Source organism: Hyla sarda, chromosome 5, assembly GCF_029499605.1.
Source record: "Hyla sarda isolate aHylSar1 chromosome 5, aHylSar1.hap1, whole genome shotgun sequence".
Lineage (NCBI taxonomy): Eukaryota > Metazoa > Chordata > Amphibia > Anura > Hylidae > Hyla > Hyla sarda.
The window spans coordinates 167,468,114-167,495,797 of record NC_079193.1 but is presented as its reverse complement, the minus strand read 5'-3'; the positions used below and the strand labels follow the sequence as shown (position 1 = coordinate 167,495,797).

At 43.2% G+C, this 27,684-nt stretch overlaps 1 protein-coding gene across 3 annotated transcripts in view; it reads left to right on the top strand.

The window, feature by feature from the left end:
* The window catches only part of NEK11 (NIMA related kinase 11), a 331,532-nt gene that overhangs the window by 101,765 nt on the left and 202,083 nt on the right, over positions 1-27,684 (top strand). For all 3 annotated transcript variants that reach the window (XM_056520669.1, XM_056520670.1, XM_056520672.1), the window contains exon 3: positions 8,152-8,317. In XM_056520669.1, the coding sequence (XP_056376644.1) occupies positions 8,152-8,317 (166 nt within the window). The remainder of the gene's footprint in view (positions 1-8,151; positions 8,318-27,684) is intronic.

Below are 27,684 nucleotides of genomic sequence, written 5' to 3'. Positions count from 1 at the left end.
ACGCATAGAGGTATCCTGTTGAAAGTAATCTCACAGGGCAGAAAGACCTAAATTAGTATTGATATTAGAATATAGGGAGCAAACATCTAATGTTAGAAATAAAAATGAAGAAGGTAATGTGATATTATTAAGCTCATAAATCAATTGTGTGGAGTCCTTAAGGTATGAAGGTAGCTGTAAAACATAAGACTGTAAAAATAAATCCACATAATGTGATAAATTAGCAGTGATGGAAGAAACCCCAGAAATAATAGGGCGGCCAGGTGGTTTAACAGGACATTTGTGTAATTTGGGCAAATAATAAAAATGGTTTAGGGAATAATTTTTATATAGTCAGAAAAGCAAATTTTTTTTTAGTTAGCAAAAACTTTTCATTGGCTGTATTGATGAGATCCAAATATGATTTATAATAATTTGGTTACAGATCCATAGGTATAACCTCATAATATTCGGCATCTGAGCAGATACCCATAGCCTCGTCAATATAGCTAGTTCGATTAAGTATGGTTACCCCTCCCCCTTTATCGGCATCCGTTCCAAATGAACGATCGTTTGTTGAAACCATCGTATGTTGAGGGATCCATGCAATGTAAAGAATAGGAAGTTGTACTCACCTGTCCCCGCCGCTCCGGACCCGTCACCGCTGCCCTGGATGTTGCGCTCCATCGCTGTCCCCGCCGCTCCGGAGCGTCTCTGCTGTCCGGGTACGTCGCTCTCACGCTGCCGTCATCACTTCACTATGCACGCCGCTCCTATTGGATGGTGGGACGGCGTGCGCGGCGACGCGATGACGACGATGGAGAGCGCCGGCGATGGAGGAGATCCTGAAGACGACGCTCCGGAGCCCCGAGGACAGGTAGGAGGCCATCACGGAGCACACAGGGCACTGTAAATGGCTATCCGGTGGCAGCTGAAGCCAGATAGCCGTTTATGCGATGGCCCCAAAATACAAAACCATCGTATGTTGATGCTGCCTTCAACATGCGATGGCCTCTGAGAGGCTATCGCATCTTAAAATTATCGTATGTCGGGGCCATCGTAGGTCGGGGGGGTCACTGTATTTTGCAACGTTTTGATGGCTCCTCTTTCAGAATAGGTTAAATTATCATTATTCTTAAATGTCACCGATTTCTCAGTAAGATTATTAAATTCTTTCATAACTATAGTATAAAAGGTGTCTAAAAAATTACCTTGGTGGTATATAGGATAAAAAAAAAGAATGGGGCCTGACATCTACATGTTTGACTGCAGTTGAAGTCACAGTAGTGTTGGCATTTAAAGCAGTACCAGAATTGCTAATATTTGAAACAGTACCAGAATATTCTTTTATTCTTGAGCACAATGTTTTTTCATTTTCCGACACCATATACAGACAGATCAGCGGCTGTGCTATGGGGACGCGCTTCGCCCCCAGTTACGCAAATCTGTTTATGGGTAGGTTTGAGGCGCTCCACATAGCACAGTCCCTGATCTATAACACCCTTATTGCTTTTTTTCTATGTTTTATTGATGATTTGTTTTTGTTTGGACAAGGACCTATAAACAAGCCCTGGACTTTGTTGAACATCTAAATTCCAATGCATGGGGACTACAGTTCTCTCTAAACTTTTTTCCACAGAAGCTATTCAATTTTTGGATTTAGCGATCCTTAATCATGCAGGACACATTTCAACTAGAACTTATTTTAAGTCAGTAGACATTAATAGTTTTCTCTATTATGAAAGTGCCCACTATCCTTCTTGGCTGAGGAGCGTCCCCTAGGTCAATACCTGAGGATGCGAAAAAACTATACCTCAGATGTTTACTTTTACCATCAAGCAACCAACCTTAGGGGCCGCTTCTCAGCCAAGGGATATCCAGCAAACCTCCTTAGTAGAGCTTATCAAAAGGTAAAAAACATCAAACAGACTGAGCTTGTTACTCCAAGAAAGAATGAGAACGAAGATTTAAATAATACCACTATTAATAATACCATTATAACAAAAGGAGAAAAAGATGATATAATGTATTAAAAAAAACAAAACAAATAAAACTAAAGACAAAAATTTATTAATTCATTAATTATTATAATTTCAGAGCTACTGAGATTTGAAGTACCGTATTTTTCGCCATATAAGACACTCCGGCATATAAGACGCACCCAATTTTAAAGCATGAAAATCTAGAAAAAAAAGATTCTGAACCTTCAACCTGTGTATCTCCAGATTTTGCAAAACTACAACTCGCAGCATGCCCGGACAGCATGCCAGGAGTTGTAGTTTTGCAACATCTGGAGGTCTGCAGATTGAAGACCACTGGTATAGGAAGTTATACTCACCTGTCCCCGCCGCTTCTGACCAGTCACTTCTGCCCTGGATGTCGCCCTCCATCGCTGTCGCCGCATCCCCAGGGTGTCCCCGTTGCTCTGGAACGTCTCTGCTGCCGGGTATCCTCTCTCTCTGTCGCCGCCATCACGTCGCTACGCACGCCGCTCCTATTGGATGACGGGACGGCGTGCGCGACGACGTGATGACGAAGAAGGAGAGCGCCGGCCATGCAGGGGATCCCGGCACGGAGCAGACACCCAGGAGGCAGGTAAGGTCCCTCCCGGTGTCCTGTAAGTTGTTCGGGAAGCCGCGATTTCACCGCGGCGGTCCCGAACAGCCCAACTGAGCAGCCGGGTTAGTGTCACTTTCGCTTCAGACGCGGCATTCAACTTTGATCGCCGCGGTTGAAGGGTTAATACAGGGCATCACCGCGATCGATGATTTCCTGTATTAGCCGTGGGTCCCGGCCGTTGATGGCTGCAGGGACTGCCGCGATATGACAGGGTTTTAATGTGTATTTGACGTATAAGACGCACCCACTTTTCCCCCCCAGTTGTGGGGAAGAAAAAGTGCGTCTTATACAGCGAAAAATATGGTATTTTGCAGCATAATTGGCCTATTATTTGCAGTGATCCTGTTTTAAAAGACATTGTACCTGTGACCCCTGGAGTGACAGTCAGGCGATCCAGCAATTTGCAAAGCTTAGTGGCACCGAATAGGTTAAAAAATAGCATTGATGAGATCCAAATTTCTTCTAAATCAACAGTGATGGGTTGTTGCCCCTTTAATAAGGTACGATGCTTATGCTGTTCCATGATTGGTACCCCCAGTACTGTGTTTGATTCTTTTCAAACTAACCGAACATTTTCTATTACTCATAGGGTGAGTTGTGATACTCAATTCGGGGTATATCTGTTGTATTGTAGCTGGCGTTCGCACTATTCAAACTGTGCGATCACGTATGTGCAAACACAGATCCAGTATTACAAAAAATTCTTATTACATAGTGTATCCCGTCATTTTTCTATTGTACATAATAATGACATTAATGATTTACATCTTATCATTTTAGAAACTATCCCGTAAACAACTCCTAATCGTTATCAAAAATGAATTAACCGTGAATCCTATTGGATCTTCAAGCCTGTCACATTGACCCCCCCCATACAGTATTGTATGCTCATTGTATATTTTGTAAAAATGCATGTATGTTTTGTAATAATTTTATGATTTTTATATTTTATTTTTTGTAACTTCAACTTAACTTGGTGTTAATGCTCATGTTAACTGCACATTGCGATTTGCCACGATATTCGCATTATGCGACTGCCCACGGCAACTTGCAATGTGGGTAATATTAGACACACAGGGGGTTAATTCCTCCTGTTGTCTTTTTTGTCTGATTCTTGCCTTGTTAAAGATGGGGTTAATTCCTACCGTTCGAAACATGCTGTTGTACCTCATTTGTCATGCCTGTGGAAGCTGCACAAGCGCAGCGAAACGCGTTGCATCTTGGTCAATAAAATCCTCTTTTATGCTCCATACCTTGTCATGGTCGGTCAGCGCCATTTGAGCCGGGTCCCTCCTCGAAGCCATCCTTGCATATACCAGTCACCGAAGGGCAACCTAACGACCTACTATATGTAAGCCATCATCACTGTTGTGTATGAAGCTACACAACCAACCAGGGTGAGCAGTCATTCGTTATCTACCTCACACTGGGGCTTAACAATATACCTAATGGAGCGCTTGTCTTTCTACTTCCTTTGCATGAAATGGCAGTTGCTCCATGCATTGCGAAAGCGGGGTGCCAGGCAGGAGATTGCAGGAGGGGGGGGGGACCCTTGCGATCAGACACTTATCCCCTTGTTGAGTACCGAAGTTTCCCTTTTAATAACTTTGATGGCTGAAAAGATTATGTCATTGTGATTAGTGACATCATTACTAAAAGGTCCAACATCATCCTCCTCAAAACAACAATAGATAACATCATCATTGTCATAGATAACATCATCATTGTCATAGATAACATCATCATTGTCATAGATAACATCATCATTGTCATAGATAACATCATCGTTGTCATAATCCTTTACTGCATCTCTGCTGTCATACACATATTTTTATGCAACAACTTGGCATTTATGTAACATTGTGTTTACAAACAAGTGTGGAATGCTCCTGAACAGAAGAGGACCCACCTGGAATAAAGCGCGCTCAGCCCCTGAGCATGCTTCAAAGACCAGGAGCGGGCGCAGGGGGAACATTTATGCCCTGTGTCCTATATGGGTTAACCTTTTGTGGCACTCTTAGTGCCTGCCTGTCAACATCTTAAGCAGATACAGTAGTGGCTGACCTATTATTTAAAAAAGATTATGTATCTCAAGATGGAATATTAACTTGAATGAGGTTATTTTACTACAACTCCAGTGCCTTCGATTTCATATATATATATATATATATATATATATATATATATATATGTATCATCTTTATGTGAATTATGGTAGCTTTATTAGTTCCATTAGTTCTGGGCAGCACGGTTACTCAGTGGTTTGCACTGTTCTCTTGCAGCGCTGGGCAAATCCTACCTAGGACAACATCTGCAATGAGTTTGTATGTTCTCACCGTGTTTACATTGGTTTCAACTGGGTGCCCCGGTTTCCTCCCACACTCCAAAACTTACCTATAGGTGATATACTAACTAAGATGCAAAGACAGAAGTAGGAGGCACCATTCAGGAACTAAAAATGTTCTATGAGTGAACAATATCGCCTGGAGTAATCAGCCCTGAGAACTCAGATACTATGAATGTCCATAGGGTGGTATGGTGGTGCGAGGGCAAGAAAGGCATCAGTAAGTACAAAACGCATAACAAGAAACAAAGTCCTGCACTCACCGCGATCCACCGCTGCTACAGGAGAGGCATTATGGAGGTAATAGGGCTTGCATGGGGGCTCAGAGGCAACAACCGGTAGTTTTGTGCAAGAGTGCACTTCTTCCGGCCTCTCCTGTAGCAGCGTTGGATCACGGTGAGTGCAGGACTTTGTTTCTTGATATGCGTTTTGTACTTATTGATAGGTGAATTTGGGGACAGAGACCAATTTGAGTGTACAGCGGTGCAGAATCTGTGGACACTATATAAATAAAAAGTTATTATTATTCTACAGAGATAAAACAGATGCTTACATAGCCACTTCTGTATGTGACTATCAATGCCTGTATCTCTTTAATGGGCAACTCCCCTCTAAAACTGGATACATTGATAATCAAGAAAAAACTGTCATGTCGGTTTATTAAATATGGTTTGAGGTTAGAATAACCAAATGAATATGGATCAAAATCATTGATCATGTCTAAAAGAAAAGGAGATATAACAATAGTAAAACATGAATTCTGTAGAGTTGAAGTTAGTTCTCAGTGTTTACCCTTGTTGCAGTACACTTCTTCACAGTATAACCTGTAATACACAAGTCCTACTAGACCGTTATGCCAGAATCGCCATCATATAAGCTACAAATAGTGTCTACATCATGTCTAAATCATGTAATCAAAAGACAAAAGGGGAACTCCTAAATGCTATGCAAGAACCACAAAAACTGAGTAAACTCATTTTTTGAGGTTTTTATACAGTTTAACCTATGTTGGGAATTGTTTACAATGAACTTAAAGGGGCATTCCGGTGGAAAACTTTTTTTTAAGTCAACTGGTGCCAGAAAGTTAAACAGATTTGTAAATTACTTCTATTAAATTATTTTCTTTTTGGAACACAGAGCTCTCTGCTGACATCACTAGCCCAGTGCTCTCTGCTGACATCTCTGTCCATTTTCAGAACTGTCCAGAGTAGGAGAAAATCCCAATAGCAAACATATGCTGCTCTGGACAGGTCCTAAAATGGACAGATATGTCAGCAGAGAGCACTGTGCTCGTGATGTCAGCAGTCAGCAGCATTGTGTTTCAAAAATAAAATTATTTCCTCTGTAATATTCAGCAGCTAATTAGTGCTGGAAGGATTAAGATTTTTTTAATAGAAGTAATTTACAAATTTGTTTAACTTTCTGGCACCAGTTGACTTATTAAAAAAAAAAGTTTTCCACCAGAGTTCCCCTTTAAGAACAGTTGTAAAAACAACCATTGCAAGTTTACTAAGAAATAAGTAACAAAACTTGGCTTGCTTTTTTTTAATTTTTTATTAAAGAGAATTTTATGCATACTCCTTGAACAATATTATAGAAACTTGAAGAGAACATAGGTATCAAGTTCCTCCTGACCCTTTCATTTTCACCTGGAAGACAGCTAAGGATTGAGGCTTAGCTAAAGGATCTGGTATTATTGTTTTTGATCTTCTATTAGGATGAAAACACACAGACTGTCGGCCACATGCATTCAGAATGCGGCAACCATTCAATGCATCAATTGACTGCTGAATTCCAGCTGCATGTGGCTGACAACCTTGTGCGTTCAGCCTTATGTTACTGACTTGCCTTACAGCCAGAGACAGAGGCAAAGTTTTCATTTCTCAGGGATTTAATTGCAATACAAGGCAGACTAGGATAAAAAGAAAGGCGTAAATAAAGGGTGGAATGAAGTCCTTTTTTGTTCCTTTATTTTTTACCATTTAGTGTTATTTAAAGGGAACCTGCACTAATCTGTTGGTACAGGTATGTAGTGTGGGGGACACTGATGATAACAATACTTACCTTCCCCTGATCTGTGGTCCCCTTTGACTGTTATCTTCCTTATTCGGGTAGCAAGCTTGGATGCACAGGAGGAACAAGCTGATGTCACTGCTACTGCTTCACTTGACCCGGCAGCGAGCAGACTAGGCAAGCATCAGCAGAAACATTAGTGTGATCTTGGACCTCCTCCTGTGCACCAAGTCTGCTGCCCAAACGAGGAAGATAACAGACAGAGATGGCTACAGATCAGGGATAGGTAAGTATGCTTATTATCAGTGACACCCGCACTACACATCTGTACCATCAGGTTAATGCAGGTAACATTGATGGCAGCTTCTTTGTAAACAACCCTTTTTACCATAGTTCTTTACCCTACAGTGTGTTTATCCTTAATATATTTTAAAGGTGTAAATAGGGCTATTGTGAACTAAGTTTATGTTGTTTCAGACTATTGACAACAGTCAAGTACATATTGTGGCATACGGCAAACAACATGGGACCACTGAGGCCAACGAGGTCCATTTTGTAGTAATGCAGCAGATACAAATAAGTGACTCTCACAATAGTCTTTATTGAAGAACAAATCCAACCATTGTGTGTTTTTTACCTATAGTTACATGAAACAAAACAACCTGCATATAATCTGATATTATGAAAAATTCTCAAAAGATTTAGTGGCACTATTGCTACATAGCAGTCAGGTAAACTGGGCAATGGTACTTTTATCACTGCAGGAGTCTTAAGTACACGGGTCCAGCGGTGCTGGGGACCAGAAAAATCCAAGTCACTAATATCATCTTGTATAGCAGAAACACAGTAACCCGCACTCACCGCTAGGCTTCAGCCAGCTGACTCCACTTCATCTGTTTCTACAGACATACCCGGTTCCAGACTTGATGCTCAGCCCTGCATCGAGTCTGTAAATGGGTACATCCGTGGAAGCAGATGAAGCGGAATCGGCTGGCTGAAGCCTATCGGTGAGTGCGGTTACTGTGTTTCTTATATAATAGATGTGTATAATCTGATCCTGCAGTCGTGTATAACACTACGTATTTTGTCCCGTCATTTTGCTAATCTGCTACTTATCGGGTCAACCCATTCCAGCTTTAAACATTTTATTGAATTGGGGGGGGCAGATTCTTAAAAATATCTATTTGTTGTTACAGAAAAGTCCTAAAGGAAATAGCTGTCGGGGAGCTGAACCCAAATGAAACTGTTGAAGCTAACTTGGAAGCACAGCTGCTGTCAAAGCTAGATCACCCAGCTATCGTCAAGTTTCACTCTAGCTTCCTAGAGAATGCTAGCTTCTGCATTGTCACAGAATACTGTGAGGTAAGTCATCCTGAGATAAACTGCACAGGAACATCTTATTTACAGTGCACAGTATATGTTTATTATTTCTGGGATTTTCCAGGTGGCTTTTTATACTCTTCTAAAATTAAACTCTGCCGCTAACACTTGCAGATAACTTGCAGAAAAAATCTACTGTAGATCACAAAAATCCTGACAAAATGCTGTGGATTTTGTTTGGATATTTATAATAGTTGCGGATTTGTTGTGGATTTGGTGCAGGTTTTATCTTTCCCATTGATTTTAATCCGGACAATCCACGACAAATCCATGACATAAATTACCACTTTGTGTAGATGAGATTTCAGAAATCACCTTTGCTGGCAATATAATCTGCTGTGAACAAATCCATATACTGTGCATTTACCCTAAAAGTAAATTGGAAAATCTAGTCAAACTAACTGTTTCATTAAAGATTCTTTGGATATGATTTTAAGGTTTAAGAAATCTGTGAGCTTAAAAGGGTACTCTAGTGGAGAACAAATGTTTTCAAATCAACTGGTGCCAGAAAGTTGAACAGATTTGTAAATTACTTCTATTTAAAAATCTTCATCCTTCCAATGGTTATCAGCTGCTGTATACTACAGAGGAAGTTGTGTATTTCTTTCCAGTCTGACTACAGTGCTCTCTGCTGCCACCTCTGTCCATGTCAGGAACTGTCCAGGGCAGGATAGGTTTGCTATGGGGATTTGCTCTTACTCTGGACAGCATCATTTGCAAAAACTTTTTTATATAATGTAGATAATAACATTATATTTGTATTTGTAATATACATTGTGTGACAAAAAACAGGAAGTGGTCGTCAAGGCTCAATGTATCACACTGCCGGTTAGACCATCGCCAGCCAAGGTGACACTTCACTGTGGCCGGCGATTTGCAGACCAGCTTCGTAACACCCTGACCATGGCCGGACCAGAAAGAAGTCCGTGGCGGAGGAGCAGAGCAGGATACCAAGACACGGAGGGAGAAGAGGCAGGTGAGTCCTGTTTATTGTTTTATTTGCAGGCAGCCTGGGCGTTATAGAATTTTTTTTTACCATGAGACTTCTCCCTTAAAGGGGTTATCTGGTGAGATAACATTTTTAACATATGGTTGCGGGCAAGTTTAACATAAAAATTGTTGTACACACCTAGCCTCTACAGATTCCTTTTGATATTTTCCAGGCCTTTCTCATTACTAATGCTTCCTGGTTCCTGTTATGAGTCGTTTTAGCATGATGAGCCCACTCAGCCAGTCACTGGCCACAGCAGTGTCCTACCTCAGCTACTATTGGCTCCTACTCTTCTACTGAGAAAACTGGTCACAGGAACCAGAATGATGTGTTGACAGGCAGGGACTGGGAGGTGTTAGAATAGCAGTTGTAAGGGATTAGGGTAGAGAGTAGGTGAATTTAAAGGGGTTTTCCGGTGCTTAGACATCTAATCCCCTATCCAAAGGATAGGGGATAAGATGCCTGATCACGGGAGTCCCGCCGCTGGGGACCCCCATTGATCTTGCACGTGGCACCTCCTTTGTAATCAGTCCCTGGAGTGTGTTCGTTCCGGGTCTGATTACCGGCGACCACAGGGCCGACGGCGTGTGATGTCACGCCTCCGCCCCCGTGTGACGTCACGCTCCGCCCCTCAATACAAGCCTACGGGAGGGGGCGTGATAGCTGTCACGCCCCCTCCCGTAGCTTGCATTGAGGGGCGGAGCGTGACGTCACACGGGGCGGGGGGCGTGACGTCACACGCCGCCCGCCCTGTGGTCGCCGGTAATCAGTCCCGGAGCAAACACGCTCTGGGGACTGATTACAAACGGGTGCCGCGTGCAAGATCACGGGGGTCCCCAGCGGCGAGACTCCCGTGATCAGGCATCTTATCCCCTAACCTTTGGATAAGGGATAAGATGTCTAAGCAACGGAGAACCCCTTTAACTTTTTTTTTTTTTTATATTAACATTTTATAAATTTTACTCAAAGTACAAAGTTCAAGTAAAGTACAAAAACACCATCAGTAAACAGGCATCGTAAGAAACGCGGTTGTCGATAGGGTACACACCCCTTTAACTTATTTTATTTTTAACGTGTCCCCTGCCATATTTAAAACCTGTTATGTCACCATATAACCATATTAATATAAACTGACAAGTCTAAAGGTAAACAACTAAACTCTTGAGAAGAATGCTTATTTATTACACATGCAAAGTCTAGAACAGTTATTGGCTGTTGATTAGTTATTGGCTTTAACCCCTTAGGGCCTATTTTCACCTTAAAGCGTACCCGTCAGATCCAACAAAAAAATCTTTTTTTTTTTTAAACATATCACTCAGTACCTAATCCTGACTATATACATCTATATACATTTTTATGTGTCTAGCACCTTTATTTATTTTTTTATTTCACTTTTAATTTAGCTCATTAGTCTGAATTCTTCTCATAGGGAGGGGGCATGTCCTCACTGTGCAGGTCTCCGCCCCTCCCTCAGTATGCTGTCTGCTCACATCTCCCCTAGCATTAGCAAAACTACAACTCCCAGCTTCTCCTCACTGACAGTAGCGGGACACAGTTGTCAATCAAGGAAGTGGGTCCATGACATGGTGATGACGCATGGACACAGCAGGACTAGTATGTGTCCAAGCAGGCAGGGGGGGGGGGCAGTTGTTTGACTGTTGTTTTCAGTATGAAATGCTGAACATTTTCTAATGAAAGCAATTGCAAAACCTTTTTGCATGCTTTACAACATTTTGCATGCTTTACAACATATCAAAAGTTTTTTTTTTTTATCTGACAGTGCTTATTTAATGACTCAAATCTGACCACTGTCACTTTATGCATTAATAACCCTGGGATGCTTTTACCTTTTATTCTGATGCCGAGATTATTTTTTCATTACATATTCTACTGTGACATAGTGGTAAATTTTCGGCGTTACTTCCATCCTTTCATGGTGAAAAATCCCAAAATTTCGTGAAAATGTAGAAAATTTAGCATTTTTCTAACTTTGAAACTCTCTGCTTGTAAGGAAAATGGACACTTCAAATAAATTATATTTTGATTCACCTAAACAATATGTCTATTTTATGTTAGAAGAAGGAGAATGTCCAGCGCAGTAGAAGCTCAATTGCAGATAAAATTTATTCTGACATGACAGTACAGGTAAAAGAACAGCAGTGACGTGTTTCGACCGCTTAAGCGATCTTAGTCATACTGGTATACGGTTCAAACTGTTGGATGTCCTATATAGGGGAGGTGCTCACACCCACTGTGGGTGTGAGCACCTCCCCTATATAGGACATCCAACAGTTTGAACCGTATACCAGTATGACTAAGATCGCTTAAGCGGTCGAAACGCGTCACTGCTGTTCTTTTACCTGTACTGCCGTGTCAGAATAAATTTTATCTGCAATTGAGCTTCTACTGCGCTGGACATTCTCCTTCTTCTTGTATGCTGACAGCCTAGTCCGGGCTGAGTCCGTTGCGCGTGTGTGGAAACTTGTTAGGGGTGAGCTGGATATACTTGTGGACTGTTCTATTTTATGTTGGCATCATCAAGTTGACATGTTTTTACTTTTTGAGCACATTAGAGGGCTTCAAAGTATAGCAGCAATTTTCCAAATTTTCACGCAACAATCTAAATCTAAAAATTCTTTCAAGGACCAGTTAAGGTTAAGGTTGGTTTAAGGGGCCTTTCTGCAGTGGTGTAGCGACTGGGGCGCGGGCCGCAACGGGTGACACCAGCCCGATGGGGTGACACCATGCCGCTCAGCACCCCCCCCGGCTGCATCCGCGCTACACCCCCCCATTCCAATAGAACCCTATTAACTTTGCAGTTGCGCCAGCGGCCGACCGGCCCGGGTCTGATGAGGGACGTTGCGCAAGTGACGTCCCTCTGCAGACCCGCGCAGTGACGTCAGTGAAGTCAGTGACGTCACTCATGGGCCGCCACCGGAGAGGAGATGCGCTGTGCAGGCCAGGTAAGTGTGTGTGTGTGTCTGTGTGTGTCTGTGTGTGTGTGTGTGTGTGTGTGTGTCAGGGAGGGGGATGGGGGGGACTATGCTACCTAATATGGGGAACCTGCTACCTAACGTGGGGAACCTCCTACATAATGACCTAATGTGGGGAACCTGCCACCTGATGACCTAATGTGGGGAACCTGCTACCTAATGTGGAGAACCCTCATTTGGGGAACCTGCTAACTTATGACCTAATGCGGTAAACCTACTACCTAATGTGGGGAACCTGCTACCTAATGTTGGTAACCTGCTACCTAATGTGGGAAACCTGCTACCTAATGTGGAAAACCTGGTACCTAATGTGGGGGAACTGCTGCCTACCTAATGCCCCCCCCCGCAGTAGCACCCTCATCATCTACCACCAACACCCTTCCCCCAGCAGTAGCACCCCCATCATCCACCAGCAACACCACCAATCTCCCCCCTCCCGTTGTAGTAGTATCATCTAACAGATGATGAGGGGTGCTATTGCTGTTATGGTATTGTATTCAGACGGTGCACTGTATGGCAAGGTTATATTCAGAGGATCCAGTATGTGGTAGTATATTCAGAGGGTACAGTGTGTGGTAGTATTATATTCAGAGAGCGCAGTGTATGGTAGTATTGTATTTAGAGGGTAGGTGTGTGGCTGGTTTATATTCAGAGAGTGCAGTGTGTGTTGGTATTATACTCAGAATGTACACAACATGGCTCAAGAGGGAAAGAGAAACTGTGGGATTATGGAGAGCAAATTTTGCTGTCATGGTTTTTGGGGGTATGTTGCATTTAGGAGTCCCGCCGCTGGGGATTCCCGTGATCTTGCACGTGGCACCCCATTTGTAATCAGTCACCGGAGCGTGTTCTCTCCGGGTCTGATTACCGGCGACCACAGGGCCGGCGGCATGTGACGTCATGCCTCCGCCCCGTGTGACGTCACGCTCAGCCCCTCAATGCAAGCCTACGGGAGGGGGCCCTCCCACCTGTATTATTTACTCTCTTAAAATATACCCCAAAACTATGTTTTAAATTCCAGCGGTAACAGGGTGATATGCGTGTAGTGAGTATTGCACAATCACTTGCGGGGACCAAATATTGGGATCCAGTTGTCTGCTTATTACTGTGAGCCTGTTATCCAGCACACTTTAGCTACTGGTCCCAAATTTTTCTCTATTATATAGGAAACACCCATGGATCCGCTGTGTTAAAACACCTAGCTAATAGCCTCCCCGACATTTCGCTGAACAAATCAGCTTTGTCAAGGGTCGGAGGCTATAAGCTGGGTGTTTTAACACAGCGGAATCATGGGGGTTTCCCAAATGAATGGGAACAATTTGGGTGCAGTCATAGAAGCTAGGGTCCACGCACTAGCTTAGGAACAATAGAAAATTAGAAATGCGGTAAAAGATCAGCCACAAATCTTTAGAGATACTCATCATCAGACAGGTAACCTCCTTTAGACATAATTGAAATAGTTAAGCCATGTTTATATGAAAGTAACAAGAAAACTAATCCACTACAGCCTATATATATATGAAACAATTTAAATGTTATACATATACAAACTAGTGTATTAGTTGGTACAGTTAAATTGTGTGAAATAAAAGATGCTATTGACTGCTTCATCAAGCACAAGGAATTGCTGGATTTATTTCCTTTCATATATCTGCTGTTTACTATGTTAGTTTGTGGGTGTATGCCTTCTGAATTGTGTTGTTTGTATGCCGCATCTGATTAGTGTTCATTGCCTCCTTACTGAAGAGGCACTTTGGTTTAAGAATGTTTTATAGCAGGTTTACCGACAGGAGAGAAAAAGTTGCTGAGTTGCCCATAGCAACCAATCAGATCACTTCTTTGATTTTTCAGAGGCCTTTTCAAAAATGAAAGTAGTGATCTGATTGGTTGCTATGGGCAACTCAGCAACTTTTCCTCTGAACAGGTATTAACCCCTTAAGGACGCAGGGCGTACCTGTGTGCCCTGAGTCTGCTCCCTTTCTATAACGCGGGTTGGGCCCGGCCTCTAACAATGGCCAGGATCCGTGGCTAATAGCGTGCGCCACTGATTGTGGTGTCGCGTGCTATTAACCCTTTAGACACGGTATTCAAAGTTGATTGCCGTGTCTGAAGTGAAAGTAAAGTACTGCCGGTTAGCTCAGTGGGCTGTTCAAACAGCTGGCAAACACAAGGAGGGTTTTCACCTGCGTCGCCGATCGCCGAATGACTGCTCGGTGCCTGAGATCAAGGCATGAGCAGTCCAGCGGCAAAATCATCAATCAATGGTTTCCTATGAGATAACAAAGATCAATGTGAAAGAGCAGTGGGTGCAGTGTTATAGGGCTAGGGCTATAACACTGCAAAAAAAAAAAAGTGAAACAAAAAAGTTAATAAAGATCATTTAACCCCTTCCCTAATAAAAGTTTGAATCACCCACCTTTTGCCATAAAAAAAAAAACTGTGCAAATAAAAAGAAACATATGTGGCATCACCGCATGCCGAAATGCCTGAATTATAAAAATGCATCGATGAATAAACCGCACGGTCAATGGGGTACGCGCCAAAAAATTCGAAAGTCCAGAATAGCGTGTTTTTGGTCACTTTTTATATCATGAAAAAATAAATAAAAAGCGATAAAAAAGTCCTATCAATACAAGAATGGTACCGATAAAAACTTCAGATCACAGCGCAAAAAATGAGCCCTCATACCGCCCTGTAAGCAGAAAAATAAAAAAGCTATATGGGTCAGAAGATGACAATTTTAAACGTATACATTTTCCTGCATGTAGTTATGATTTTTTCCAGAATTTATACAAAATCAAACGTATATAAGTAGGGTATCATTTTAATCGTTTGGACCTTACAGAATAAAGAAAAGGTGTCTTTTTAACTGCGTAGAAACGGAAGCCCCCAAAAGTTACAAAAGGGTGTTTTTTCTTCAATTTTGTTGCACAATGATTTTTTTCTCTGTTTTGCAATAGATTTTTGGATAAAATGACTGATGTCACTAAAAAGTAGAATTGGTGGCGCAAAAAATAAGCCATCATTTGGATTTTTAGGTGCAAAATTGAAAGAATTATGATTTTTTAAAGGTAAGGAGGAAAAAACGAGAGTGCAAAAACAGAAAAACCCTGAGTCCTGAAGGGGTTAATAAATCTCCCCCATTGAGTCCTTTCTGAGAGCTGCAGACAATCTATGTGCTGCTGTATGATATTCTAAAGCAGTATTTCTCGGTCCCCCAACAACTCATGTTTTTAGGCAGGGCCGGACTGGCCTACCGGGATACCGGGAAAATTCTTGATAGGCCGCTGCCCTGTGGGCCGGCAGTGGCTGGAGCGCAGGCTACCTGAGTCCTGACAAGTCACTGTGTCAGTCCGTCAGCAGTGTCTGGACCTGTGTGCACCGCAGCTGCAACATCACACACAGGTCTGAGGCTACACTCACCTCTACTCTCTGCCTCCTCACTGCTCCTGGCCCCTCCTCCTGTCAGCACACAGTGATTGCAGCTGCTCGGGGGAATATCTACTATACTGGGTGAGAGGAAAAGGGAACCTAATGTTATTACTATGTAAGAGAAACGGTGGGAGTCCTGTTATGTGGTGTGTGTGTGGGGATCTGGCAAGGGGGAGACCTGTGATGTTAGGGGCTGCAGAGGGGAGACCTGTGATGTTAGGGGCTGCAGAGGGGAGACCTGTGATGTTAGGTGCTGCAGAGGGGAGACCTGTGATGTGGGAGGGGGGGCTGCAGAGGGGGAGACCTGTGATGTGGGGGGGGTGCAGAGGGGGAGACCTGTGATGTGGCGGGGGGGGGGGCTGCAGAGGGGAGGGAGACCTGTGATGTTAGGGGCTGGAGAGGGAAGACCTGTTATGTGGGGGGGGGTTGCAGAGGGGGACCTGTTATGTGGGGGGGGGCTGCAGAGGGGGACCTGTGATCCTGTGATGTTAGGGGCTTCAGAGGGGCACCTTTGATGTGGGGGGGAGGGGGGGCTGCAGAGTGGGACCTGTGATGTGGGAGGGGGGCTGCAGAGGGGCACCATTGATGTGTGGGGGGGGGCTGCAGAGAGGGACCTGTGATGCATGTACAGTATGTAATGTGTGCAGTATGTGTGCTGTGTGTATATAATGCATGTACAGTATGTAATGTGTGCAGTATGTGTGCTGTGTGTATATAATGCATGTACAGTATGTAATGTGTACAGTATGTGTGTATATAATGCATGTACGGTATGTGTGCTGGGTGTATATAATGCATGTACAGTATGTAATGTGTACAGTATGTGTGCTGTGTGTATATAATGCATGTACAGTATGTAATGTGTACAGTATGTGTGTATATAATGCATGTACGGTATGTAGTGTGTGCTGTTTGTATGTATGTAATGCATGTACAGTATGTAATGAGTGCAGTATGTGTGCTGTGTGTATATAATGCATGTACAGTATGTAGTGTGTGCTGTTTGTATGTATGTAATGCATGTACAGTATGTAATGTGTGCAGTATGTGTGCTGTGTGTATATAATGCATGTACAGTATGTAATGTGTGCAGTATGTGTGCTGTGTGTATATAATGCATGTACAGTATGTAATGTGTGCAGTATGTGTGCTGTGTGTATATAATGCAGGTACAGTATGTAATGTGTTCAGTATGTGTGCTGTGTGTATATAATGCATGTACAGTATGTAATGTATGCAGTATGTGTGTTGTGTGTGTATGTAATGCATGTACAGTATGTAGTGTGTGCTGTGTGTGTATGTAATGCATGTACAGTATGTTATGTGTGCAGTATGTGTACTGTGTGTGTATATAATGCATGTACAGTATGTAATGTGTGCAGTATGTGTGCTGTGTGTATATAATGCATGTACAGTATGTAATGTGTACAGTATGTGTGTATATAATGCATGTACGGTATGTGTGCTGTGTGTATATAATGCATGTACAGTATGTAATGTGTACAGTATGTGTGCTGTGTGTATATAATGCATGTACAGTATGTAATGTGTACAGTATGTGTGTATATAATGCATGTACGGTATGTAGTGTGTGCTGTTTGTATGTATGTAATGCATGTACAGTATGTAATGAGTGCAGTATGTGTGCTGTGTGTTTATAATGCATGTACAGTATGTAGTGTGTGCTGTTTGTATGTATGTAATGCATGTACAGTATGTAATGTGTGCAGTATGTGTGCTGTGTGTATATAATGCATGTACAGTATGTAATGTGTGCAGTATGTGTGCTGTGTGTATATAATGCATGTACAGTATGTAATGTGTGCAGTATGTGTGCTGTGTGTATATAATGCAGGTACAGTATGTAATGTGTTCAGTATGTGTGCTGTGTGTATATAATGCATGTACAGTATGTAATGTATGCAGTATGTGTGTTGTGTGTGTATGTAATGCATGTACAGTATGTAGTGTGTGCTGTGTGTGTATGTAATGCATGTACAGTATGTTATGTGTGCAGTATGTGTACTGTGTGTGTATATAATGCATGTACAGTATGTAATGTGTGCAGTATGTGTGCTGTGTGTATATAATGCATGTACAGTATGTAATGTGTGCAGTATGCGTTCTGTGTATATATAATGTATGTACAGTATGTAATGTGTGCAGTATTTGTGTATATAATGCATGTACAGTATGTAATGTGTGCTGTGTGTGTATATAATGCATGCACAGTATGTAATGTGTGCAGTATGTGTTGTGTGTGTGTGTATATATAATGCATGTACAGTATGTAATGTGTACAGTATGTGTTGTGTATATGAAGCATGCATGTACAGTATGTAGTGTGTACAGTATGTATGTTGTGTGAACATGATGCAGGTACAGTATGTAATGTGTGCAGTATGTGTATATAATGCATGTACAGTATGTAATGTGTGCAGGATGTGTGTTGTGTGTGTATGTAATGCATGTACAGCATGTAATGTGTGCAGTATGTGTGCTGTGTGTATATAATGCATGTACAGTATGTAATGTGTGCAGTATGTGTGTTGTGTGTGTATAATGCATGTACAGTATGTAATGTGTGCAGTATGTGTGTTGTGTGTGTATAATGCATGTACAGTATGTAATGTGTGCAGTATGTGTGTTGTGTGTGTATATAGTGCATGTACAGTATGTAATGTGTACAGTATGTGTTGTGTGTGTATATAATGCATGCATGTACAGTATGTAATTTGTACAGTATGTGTGTTTATGATGCATGTACAGTATGTAATGCTTACAGTATGTGTGTTGTGGTGATGTACAGTAGGTACTGTGTACAGTATGTGTGTTGTGTGTGTATATAATGCATGTACAGTATGTAATGTGTGCAGTATGTGTGTTGTGTGTGTATATAGTGCATGTACAGTATGTAATGTGTACAGTATGTGTTGTGTGTATATAATGCATGCATGTACAGTACGTAATTTGTACAGTTTGTGTGTATGATGCATGTACAGTATGTAATGTGTACAGTATGTGTGTTGTGTGTATGTGATGCATGTACAGTATGTATTGTGTACAGTATCTGTGTTGTGTGTATATGATGCATGTACAGTACGTATTGTGTACAGTATGTGTGTTGTGTGTGTATGATGCATGTACAGTATGCAATGTGTACAGTATGTGTGTTGTGATGTACAGAATGTACTCTGTACAGTATGTGTGTTGTGTGTATATAATGCATGTACAGTATGTAATGTGTGCAGTATGTGTGTTGTGTGTATATATAGTGCATGTACAGTATGTAATGTGTACAGTATGTGTTGTGTGTACATAATGCATGCATGTACAGTATGTAATTTGTACAGTTTCTGTGTGTATGATGCATGTACAGTATGTAATGTGTACATTATGTGTGTTGTGTGTATATGATGCATGTACAGTATGTATCGTGTACAGTATCTGTGGTGTGTTTATATGATGCATGTACAGTATGTATTGTGTACAGTATGTGTGTTGTGTGTATATGGTGCATGCATGTACAGTATGTAATGTGTACAGTATGTATGAATATGTATGTATGACGTCACATAACAAGGATAATACACAGTGATGTAATAGTACAGGGACAGGACTCAGGAAACAGTATGTGGGGAACAGAGTCTAAATAAAAAGGACAAAGGAGTCTGGAGAAAGGGACGGTGGGGTGATGAGGATCTCTGGAAGAGGACTGAGGGGTTGGAGAAGGAGGGAAGAGAGGGATCTGGAGGAGGATGATGACATAGGGGTCTAGCGGTGACTGAGGGATCTGTAGGAGGACTGAGGAGTCTGGGGGTTACTGAGGGGTCAGTGGAGGATGGGAAAGAGGGGTATTGAGGAGGACTGGGGGTGGCTGAGTGGTCGGGGGGGGGGGAGGTGACTGAGGGATCTGTAGGAGAATTGGGGGATTTGGGCGTGACTGAGGGGTCAGGGAGGAGAAAACAGGGGTCTGGAGGAGGGTACACAGAGGTCTGGGGGGGACAAAGGGGTCTGGAGGAGAACAGTAGAGAGGTGGGATTCAGCCAAACTGGGAAGAAACAGTGTGTGGCAGTATTTTCAGGGGCTTAGTGTTTGGAGGGGTTATATTCAGGGGGCACAGTGTCTAACAGGCTCATATTGATCATTTTTTCATATACAGGATAAAGATCTGCTGACAAAGTGAGGAACCAATGATGTCTGAGCATCACACTCTGCAGAGGAAGATTTAGCTGGAAGCCACCAGAAAATGGAAGACAACAGAGAAGACGTCACCTGGGGGCCATTAGATCATTGTGTATTCTTTCTGACTAGGTGATCATGAGTGAAACTGTAGCCCAATCTGTGACTTTCCAACTGTTGCAAAACTACAATTTCTATCATGCCTAAGGCTCTCAAGACATTATGGGAGTTGTAGATTTTCAGTAGGTGGAAAGCCACTAGAACTGAGGTAATTAATGGGGGTCCCAGCAGATGGACCCCCACCAAAAAATGGGCTGCATAGTCTGAAATGCCCATGCCTTGGTGAAGGCTTGTTAATTGTCATATTTGAAAACATGCACAGGGGGGTTGAGGTTTAGGGATGTGTCTGTGTCGGCATTGTTTTTTTTTTTTTCGGGGAAGGGGGGCCCCATCATACTAAAGTGCTCCGTCCTCCAAGCAGCCTTAATCTGGCCCTGACAGGGCAGGTGACGCATCTCTCCCTGTATCAATGGTCTCCGAACTGTGGATCTCCAGCTGTTGCTAAACTAAAACTCCCAGCAAAGTGACAACTCCCAGCATGCACAGTCCACAGTTTTGAGACCTAGGGAAGATTTATCAAAGACTGTGCAAAGGAAATGTTGCCCAGTTGAATGGTGAGTGCTTCCAATAATGTTCTACTGTGAGACTGTTATGCTTACTGCTATAAACTATTGGGATTGAGCACCCCATCTGTATGCAGGAACCTGCAAAGTCGGGAAAAGGTGTAGTGTTGGACTTTGTAGTGCTGACCACTGTCTTCCAGGGTCTCCCTATACACTGCTATAGACAAGAGAGACGTGTCAATCAAGCTGGCTGGGCAGGGAGCAGCCGCCAGGACCAGCCCCTGTTACTATTTACCTGTATTCTGGTAGCATTTTCAAACTATGTCTCAATGTCGCAATGCCTGCACCAGTGTTAGGCTAGGATTCTATTGAGATTTTTTCCCACCAGCAAAAACGCCAGGAAAAACTGCCAGGGAAACTGCCACGAATTTTCCTTGCATGTTGGCAGTTTTTCTTGCGTTTTTCCTAGTGTGTGGAAATAGCCAATTTTGTCCCCTGTGGCAGTTTTCTCACTGTCTTCTTTCTGGGTACCACTCTGTGGGTCGGATGCTGAGCGCCCGGTCCAGAGAGTGTAAGGAGATGAGGAGCGATGTATACCATCACTACTCACCTCCCCCGGCTGATTAGTATACAGGGGTGCATAGTGTACCCATGTATACTATACAGGAGCAGGGAATCCTGTCATTATACTGACAGAACTCCCTGCTCCTATAGCCGTTTGGGAAGTATACAGTATATACAGCTATCTATAGTGTATAAAGAAGACGAGGTACACTTACCTTCCTCGCTCCCTGTCCCCAACGAGTCAGTGTAGCTCCACCCCCTAGTGATGACATCATTAGGGGGCAGAGCTACAGAATGGAACCAGGCTAGTAAATCTGAAGCTCTGTTCACATTGTCCGTTTTGTATAATGTGAACAGACCCTTCTGGCAGTGTCTACCCAGATAGGAAGACTCCAGCTGTTGCTAAACTACAACTCCCAGCATGCCCAGACAGCCAAAGGCTGTCTGGGCATGCTGGGAGTTGTAGTTTTGCACCAATTGGTGGCTCCCTGTTTGGGTAGACATTGCATCATGGGTGCTCTCCCCAGTGGACAGCGCCAAAAATGTCATAACCAATTTTTTGTGTTTTTTTTTCTTCTCGTTTCAGATCCGTGTATGCAGAGGATTACGGCGGATTCGATGGATTACGGCGGATTATTATTTTTTTCTTTTAATAAAATGGTTAACGAGGGCTGTGGGGGAGTGTTTTTTTAAAATAACATAATTTTTTCCAATGTGTTGTGTTTTTTTTTATTGAATTTTCAGGCTTAGTAGAGGAAGCCGGTCTTATTGACGGAATCCATTACTAAGCCAGGGCTTAGCGCTAGCTGGCGTTGTTTAGGCTGCGGTGGGTCAGTAACAATGGTCCTCGCCCACCCTGGTAACGTCAGGCTGTTGCTGCTTGTTTGGTATTGTGCTGAGAATGAAAATACGGGGAACCCTATGCATTTTTTTCCCTGTATTTTCTTTCTCAGCACAATACCAACCAAACAGCAACAGCCTGACGTTACCAGGGTGGGCGAGGACCACTGGCCCTCCCCAGCCTAAATAACACCAGCCTGTTACCGCCTAGGCCCAGGAGCGCCATTTTAGACGCTCCGGGCCTGTTAGTACCGGCTCTTCCGGGGGGGGGGGGGGGGGGGGGGGTTAGCGCTAGCTGTTTAGGGGGCTAGCGCTAAGCCATGGCTTAGTAATGGATTCCGTCAATAAGACCAGCTTCCACTACTAAGCCTGAAGATTCAATTAAAAAAAAACACAACACATTGGAAAAATTATTTTATTTAAAAAAAACACTCCCCCACAGCCCTCGTTAACCATTTTATTAAAAGAAAAAAAAATCCACCGTAATCCATCGAATCCGCCGTAATCCTCTCCATACACGGATCTTAAAGAGAAGAAAAAAAAACACAAAAAATTGGTTATGACATTTTTGGCGTTGTCCACTGGGGAGAGCACCCATAATGCAATGTCTACCCAAACACAGAGCCACCAATTGGTGCAAAACTACAACTCCCAGCATGCCCAGACAGCCTGGGCATGCTGGGAGTTTTAGTTTAGCAACAGCTGGAGTCTCCCTGTCTGAGTAGACACTGCCAGATGGGTCTGTTCACATTATACAAAACGGACAATGTGAACAGAGCTTCAGATTTACTAGCCTGGTTCCCTTCTGTAGCTCCGCCCCCTAATGATGTCATCACCAGGGGGCAGAACTTCACGGACCTGCCCGGGACTCGAAGGAAGTAAGCAGACTTCGTCTTCTTTATACACTATATACAGCTATCTATAGATAGCTGTATATAGTGTATACCACCTAAAGGGTTAACCTACACTGTCCAGCAGTGTAAGTTAACTCTTTCCTTGCTGGGCTTGCGCAAAGCGCACAGCTCAGCAAGAGGTTAAGTGAGCCAGCAATGTGTATACTGTATACACATTGCAGGCTCACTGTAAGTTCTTGCTGGGCAGTAGATATAAGATGTATACCTACGGCTCAGCATCAGCTGTTCTCCCGGCTCTGTAGCCCTGAGAACAGCTGATCCCGACATTCACATCAGGATCGCAGCGGGTGTCAGGAGGAGTGACATCCGCTGTGATCTGGTCCTTACTGCAGGTACTACTACTCCCAACATGGAGCACACACTGCTCCATGCTGGGAGTTGTAGTACCTGCATGGACAGATCGCAGCGAGTGTAATTTCTGACACATGATGCGATCTGTCTATTAATGCAGGTACTACAGCTCCCAGCATGGAGCAGAGTGTACTCCATGTTGGGAGTAGTAGTACTTGTAGTTATGGAAATATCACATTGGGTATCACTCCTGACACCCGCTGTGATCCTCCTGTATAATGTATAGATGCAGCGGCCTCTCTTCTATGGTCCCCTGCACTGCCGTATATACACACATATTCCTAGAGCTGTGATAGGCTGGAACCATCTGGCCAATCACAGCTCTCTGTGGGAAATATGAATATGTGTATATAGACATCAGTACAGGGGACCATAGAAGAGCGGCTGCCGCATCTATACATTATACAGGAGGATTGCAACGGGCGATCTGTCAATTAGTACAGGTACTACTACCCCCATCATGGAACAGTGTGTTCCATGCTGGGGGTAGTAGTACTACTAAAAAAAATTAAACTAAAAGTGAAAAACACGCACACACAATACATTTTTATTATTGTCGGCTACATTTTTAGTGCTTTACCCGCTCACATAAATTGATCCCTGTTTAAAAATTAATAAACATTTCGTAATAAAAAAAGATAAATGTCGTTATATACAATTTTTTCCATCACTACTATATCTTTTTTATAATTTTTTTTAGGGTACCCTATGAAATTTTAATAAAATAGGTATCTCCATCACTTTTTTGGATCGCTAAAGTCCAAAAAAGAATAAAAACCGCCTGCAAAAACGCAAAATTTAAAAGCAACATGGCGTTTTTGCTCTCCCATAGACTTCTATGGGAGGAAAACGCCACGATTTCAGGGCAAAAAACGCCAAACTATGTTTTGTCGGGCGTTTTGAAAATCCAGCCTCTGAGCCCGAAACTGCTGAAAAACGCCAAAAGGATTAAAAAACTGAAAAACGCCAAGTGAATCTGGCATTTTGCAGTTTACTATTGACTTGCAGCTAACATCTGGACGCAGTGTTTTTCACTGAAAAAACGCTGTGCGGGAAAATTGGCGTTTTTAATGGCGTTTTTGGGAAAAAAAACTCAGTGGAGTTCCAGCCTTATGCTTTCCACCGTATTTTAACCCTATGTAATATCTATGACGGGAGGGGGGACAGTAAAAAAAACAAAAACCCTCTCTAAAATTCCTCGCTTTTACACTGCCACTGAAATGACAGAATTCTGTTCCTGGTATCTGGCACTTTCGGTTAGGTGACGTGACGTCACATGGCCAGCCATCCAATCACCGCCTGAGGCTGGACATTGCTTCGTGTGCAAAAAAGTTCAAAAATGTGAGGGTTGCTTTTTATTTTATTTTATTTTTTTATTTTTTTTACTGTTTTCCCCAAGTCGATTTTACATAGCGTTAATACCACATTACTGTCTTGTATGTTGAGTCTGCACCCCTTTGACTTCAGGGTGCAGCCACAGCATAGTTCTCTTATAGAGGCATGGCAAATCAAGTGCCAGGTTCCCTGTCCCTTCCATGCAGCCAGTGACTGCTACAATAACGCAATGCTGTAGGGCTGGTATGACTATTTTTCCAGGGCTGGTTTTTAGCCCCAGTCCTGTTTTTAGGATTCCCTTGGTCTTTCACAGGTAATATAATTGTGATGATGTCTGATGCCCTGAACATAATTATATCACCTGTGAAGAACATTAAAGGAGAACTGCAGCATAAATTTTTTAAGCCCCCCTGTGCCCGGGCTGCGAAAATATAAAAAACAAACTTTAACTCCCCTTCCTACGTTCCCCTGTCGCGGAGTTGTCGACATCCCGTTCCTCCGGTGCTTCTGGCTTCTTAGGCTTGAAATGTCACAGTGCAGGCAGCGTATCGCCAGCCACAGCGATGTCTCGCCTCGGCCAGTAATAGGCTGAGTGCACTGTCATGCCCCGCCTTCTCCCTGTTGCTGCAACTTACATGACAGTGCGCTTCAGCCTATCACATTTACACCACAGTTCTCCTTTAAGGAAATCCTGAAAACATGACCTGTTGGGGGAACTTAAATCAACTGGTGCCAGAAAGTAAAACAGATTTATAAATTACTTCTATTTCAAAATCTTAACCCTTCCTTTACATATCAGCTTCTGTATGCTCCACAGGAAGTTCTTTTTTTTTTATTTATTTTTTTTTATTCCTTTTTATCTTACCACAGTGCTCTCTGCTGACACCTCTGTCCATTTTAGGAACTGTCCAGAACCGGATAGGTTTGCTATGGGATTTGCTCCTGCTCTGGACAGTTCCTGACATGGAAATAGGTGTCTGCAGAGAGCACTGTGGCCAGACAGAAAGGAAATTCAAAAAGAAAAGAACTTCCTGTGGATCATACAGAAGTACTGCAAGGGTTAAGATTTTTAAATAGAAGTAATTATAAATCTGTTTAACTTTCTGGCACCAGTTGAGGTAAAAAAAATAAATAAAATAAACTGTGTAGTACCCCTTTAAGGACTGCACTTGGGAAACACTTAGAGAGTCCCTCCATGGTACACAGTCATTTCTTCATCTCTCTATTTTGGGATTGGGACCAGAGCTCTGCTGTTCACAGTAATACAGACCACCTTATTCTCCTGGTTAATCACAGCACAACACAGAACATACTGTATTTATCGGCGTATAACACACACTTTTAAAACTTAAATTTAAGACAAAAAGCCTGCCTACGTGTTATATGCCGATAAATCTTCTGGTCACTAATTTAAAGCGGCCGCAGCAGCGCCTGCTTAGCAGCACGGCCGCGGCCACTTTAAATCAGGGACCAGCGGGGTCTCCTCTCCGCTCTGCTTTAAAGGAAAACAGTCACTTGTTTTCTCCCGCACTATCCACAGGTAATGGTGGATAGTGCGGGAGACGCTGATTAAAAGGAGCCCTACCTTGTCCGGATCTGTGCCGCCGTTCTGGCAGGGGTGCCACCTCCTCCTATCCCCTGTGATTTGCAGGTCAGGACTGATCGGCCAATCACAGGGCAGGGACGGGGGGTTAAAGTTGAGATCCCCTGCTCTGCCCACCCCTGGAAGTTCGGGAATAGCGGGGGAGCGATGGCGGTGACGGTTACTGGCCGCTGTGGAAGAGGGGGCTGGCGGTAGGTATCGGGTGGCTAGCTGCAGCAGAATGCAGGCGGCGGAGACAGAGGCAGCAGTGAAGATCTGGGTGTGATCTTCACTGCTGCCTTGTAGTTTCATAACTACAACTCCCAGCATGCCCAGACAGCCAAAGGCTGTCTGGGCATGCTGGGAGTTGTAGTTTTGCAAAACCTGGAGGGCTACAGTTTAGACACCACTGTATAGTGGTCTCCAAATTGTGCACTTGTAGATGTTGCAAAACTACAACTCCCAGCATGTCTGGGCTTGCTTGGAGTTAAAGTTTTGCAACATTTGGAGGGCCACAGTTTGGAGACCTCTACACAGTGGTCTTCAAACTGTTCTCCACCAGTTGTTGCAAAACTACAACTTCCAGCATGCCCTTCGGCTGTCTGGGCATGCTGGGAGTTGTAGTTTTGCAACAGCTGGTGGCACACTGGTTGGGAAACACTGTCTGTTTCCTAACTCAGTGTTTCCCAACTTGTGTGCCTCCAGCTGTTGCAAAACTAAAACTCCCAGCATACACTGACAGACCATGCATACAGGAAGTTGTAGTTTTGCAACAGCTGGAGGTGCACTGGTGCGGAAACACTGTGGTAGTCTGTTACTTAACTCATTGTTTCCTAACCAGTGTGCCACCAGCTGTTACATAACTACAACTCCCAGCATGCATGGTCTGTCAGTGCATGCTGAGAGTTGTAGTTTTGCAACAGCTGAAAACTCTCTGTAAACCCCCGCCCGTATGAATGTACCCTAAAAACACTACACTACACTACACATACACAAAATAAAGGGTAAAAAAAAACAACACTACATATACACACCCTCACACTTCCCCCCCAAAAATAAAAATAAAAAATGTCTCGTACGACACTGTTTCCACAACGGAGCCAAAATAACTCCCAGCATTGCCGGACAGCCATTGACTGTCCAGGCCTTCTGGGATATTTGCAACAGCTGGAGGCACCCTGTTTGGAGAACACTGCCGTACAGTATTTTTGGTGGAGGAGGAAAGTGCCATGCTTGCATCCGGGTCCGTCCCTATGCAAATCCCTAATTTAGGCCTCAAATGCGCATGGTGCTCTCTCACTCTGGAGCCCTGTTGTATTTCAAGGCAACAGTTTAGGACCACATATGGGGTATTTCCGCACTCAGGAGAAATTGTGCTACAAATTTTGGGGGGCTTTTTCTCCTTTTACCCCTTATGAAAAGGTAAAGTTGGGGTCTACACCAGCATGTTAGTGTAAAAAAAATGTTTTTACACTGACATGCTGGTGTACCCCCATACTTTTCATTTTCACAAGAGTAAAAAGGACCCCCAAAATTTGTAAT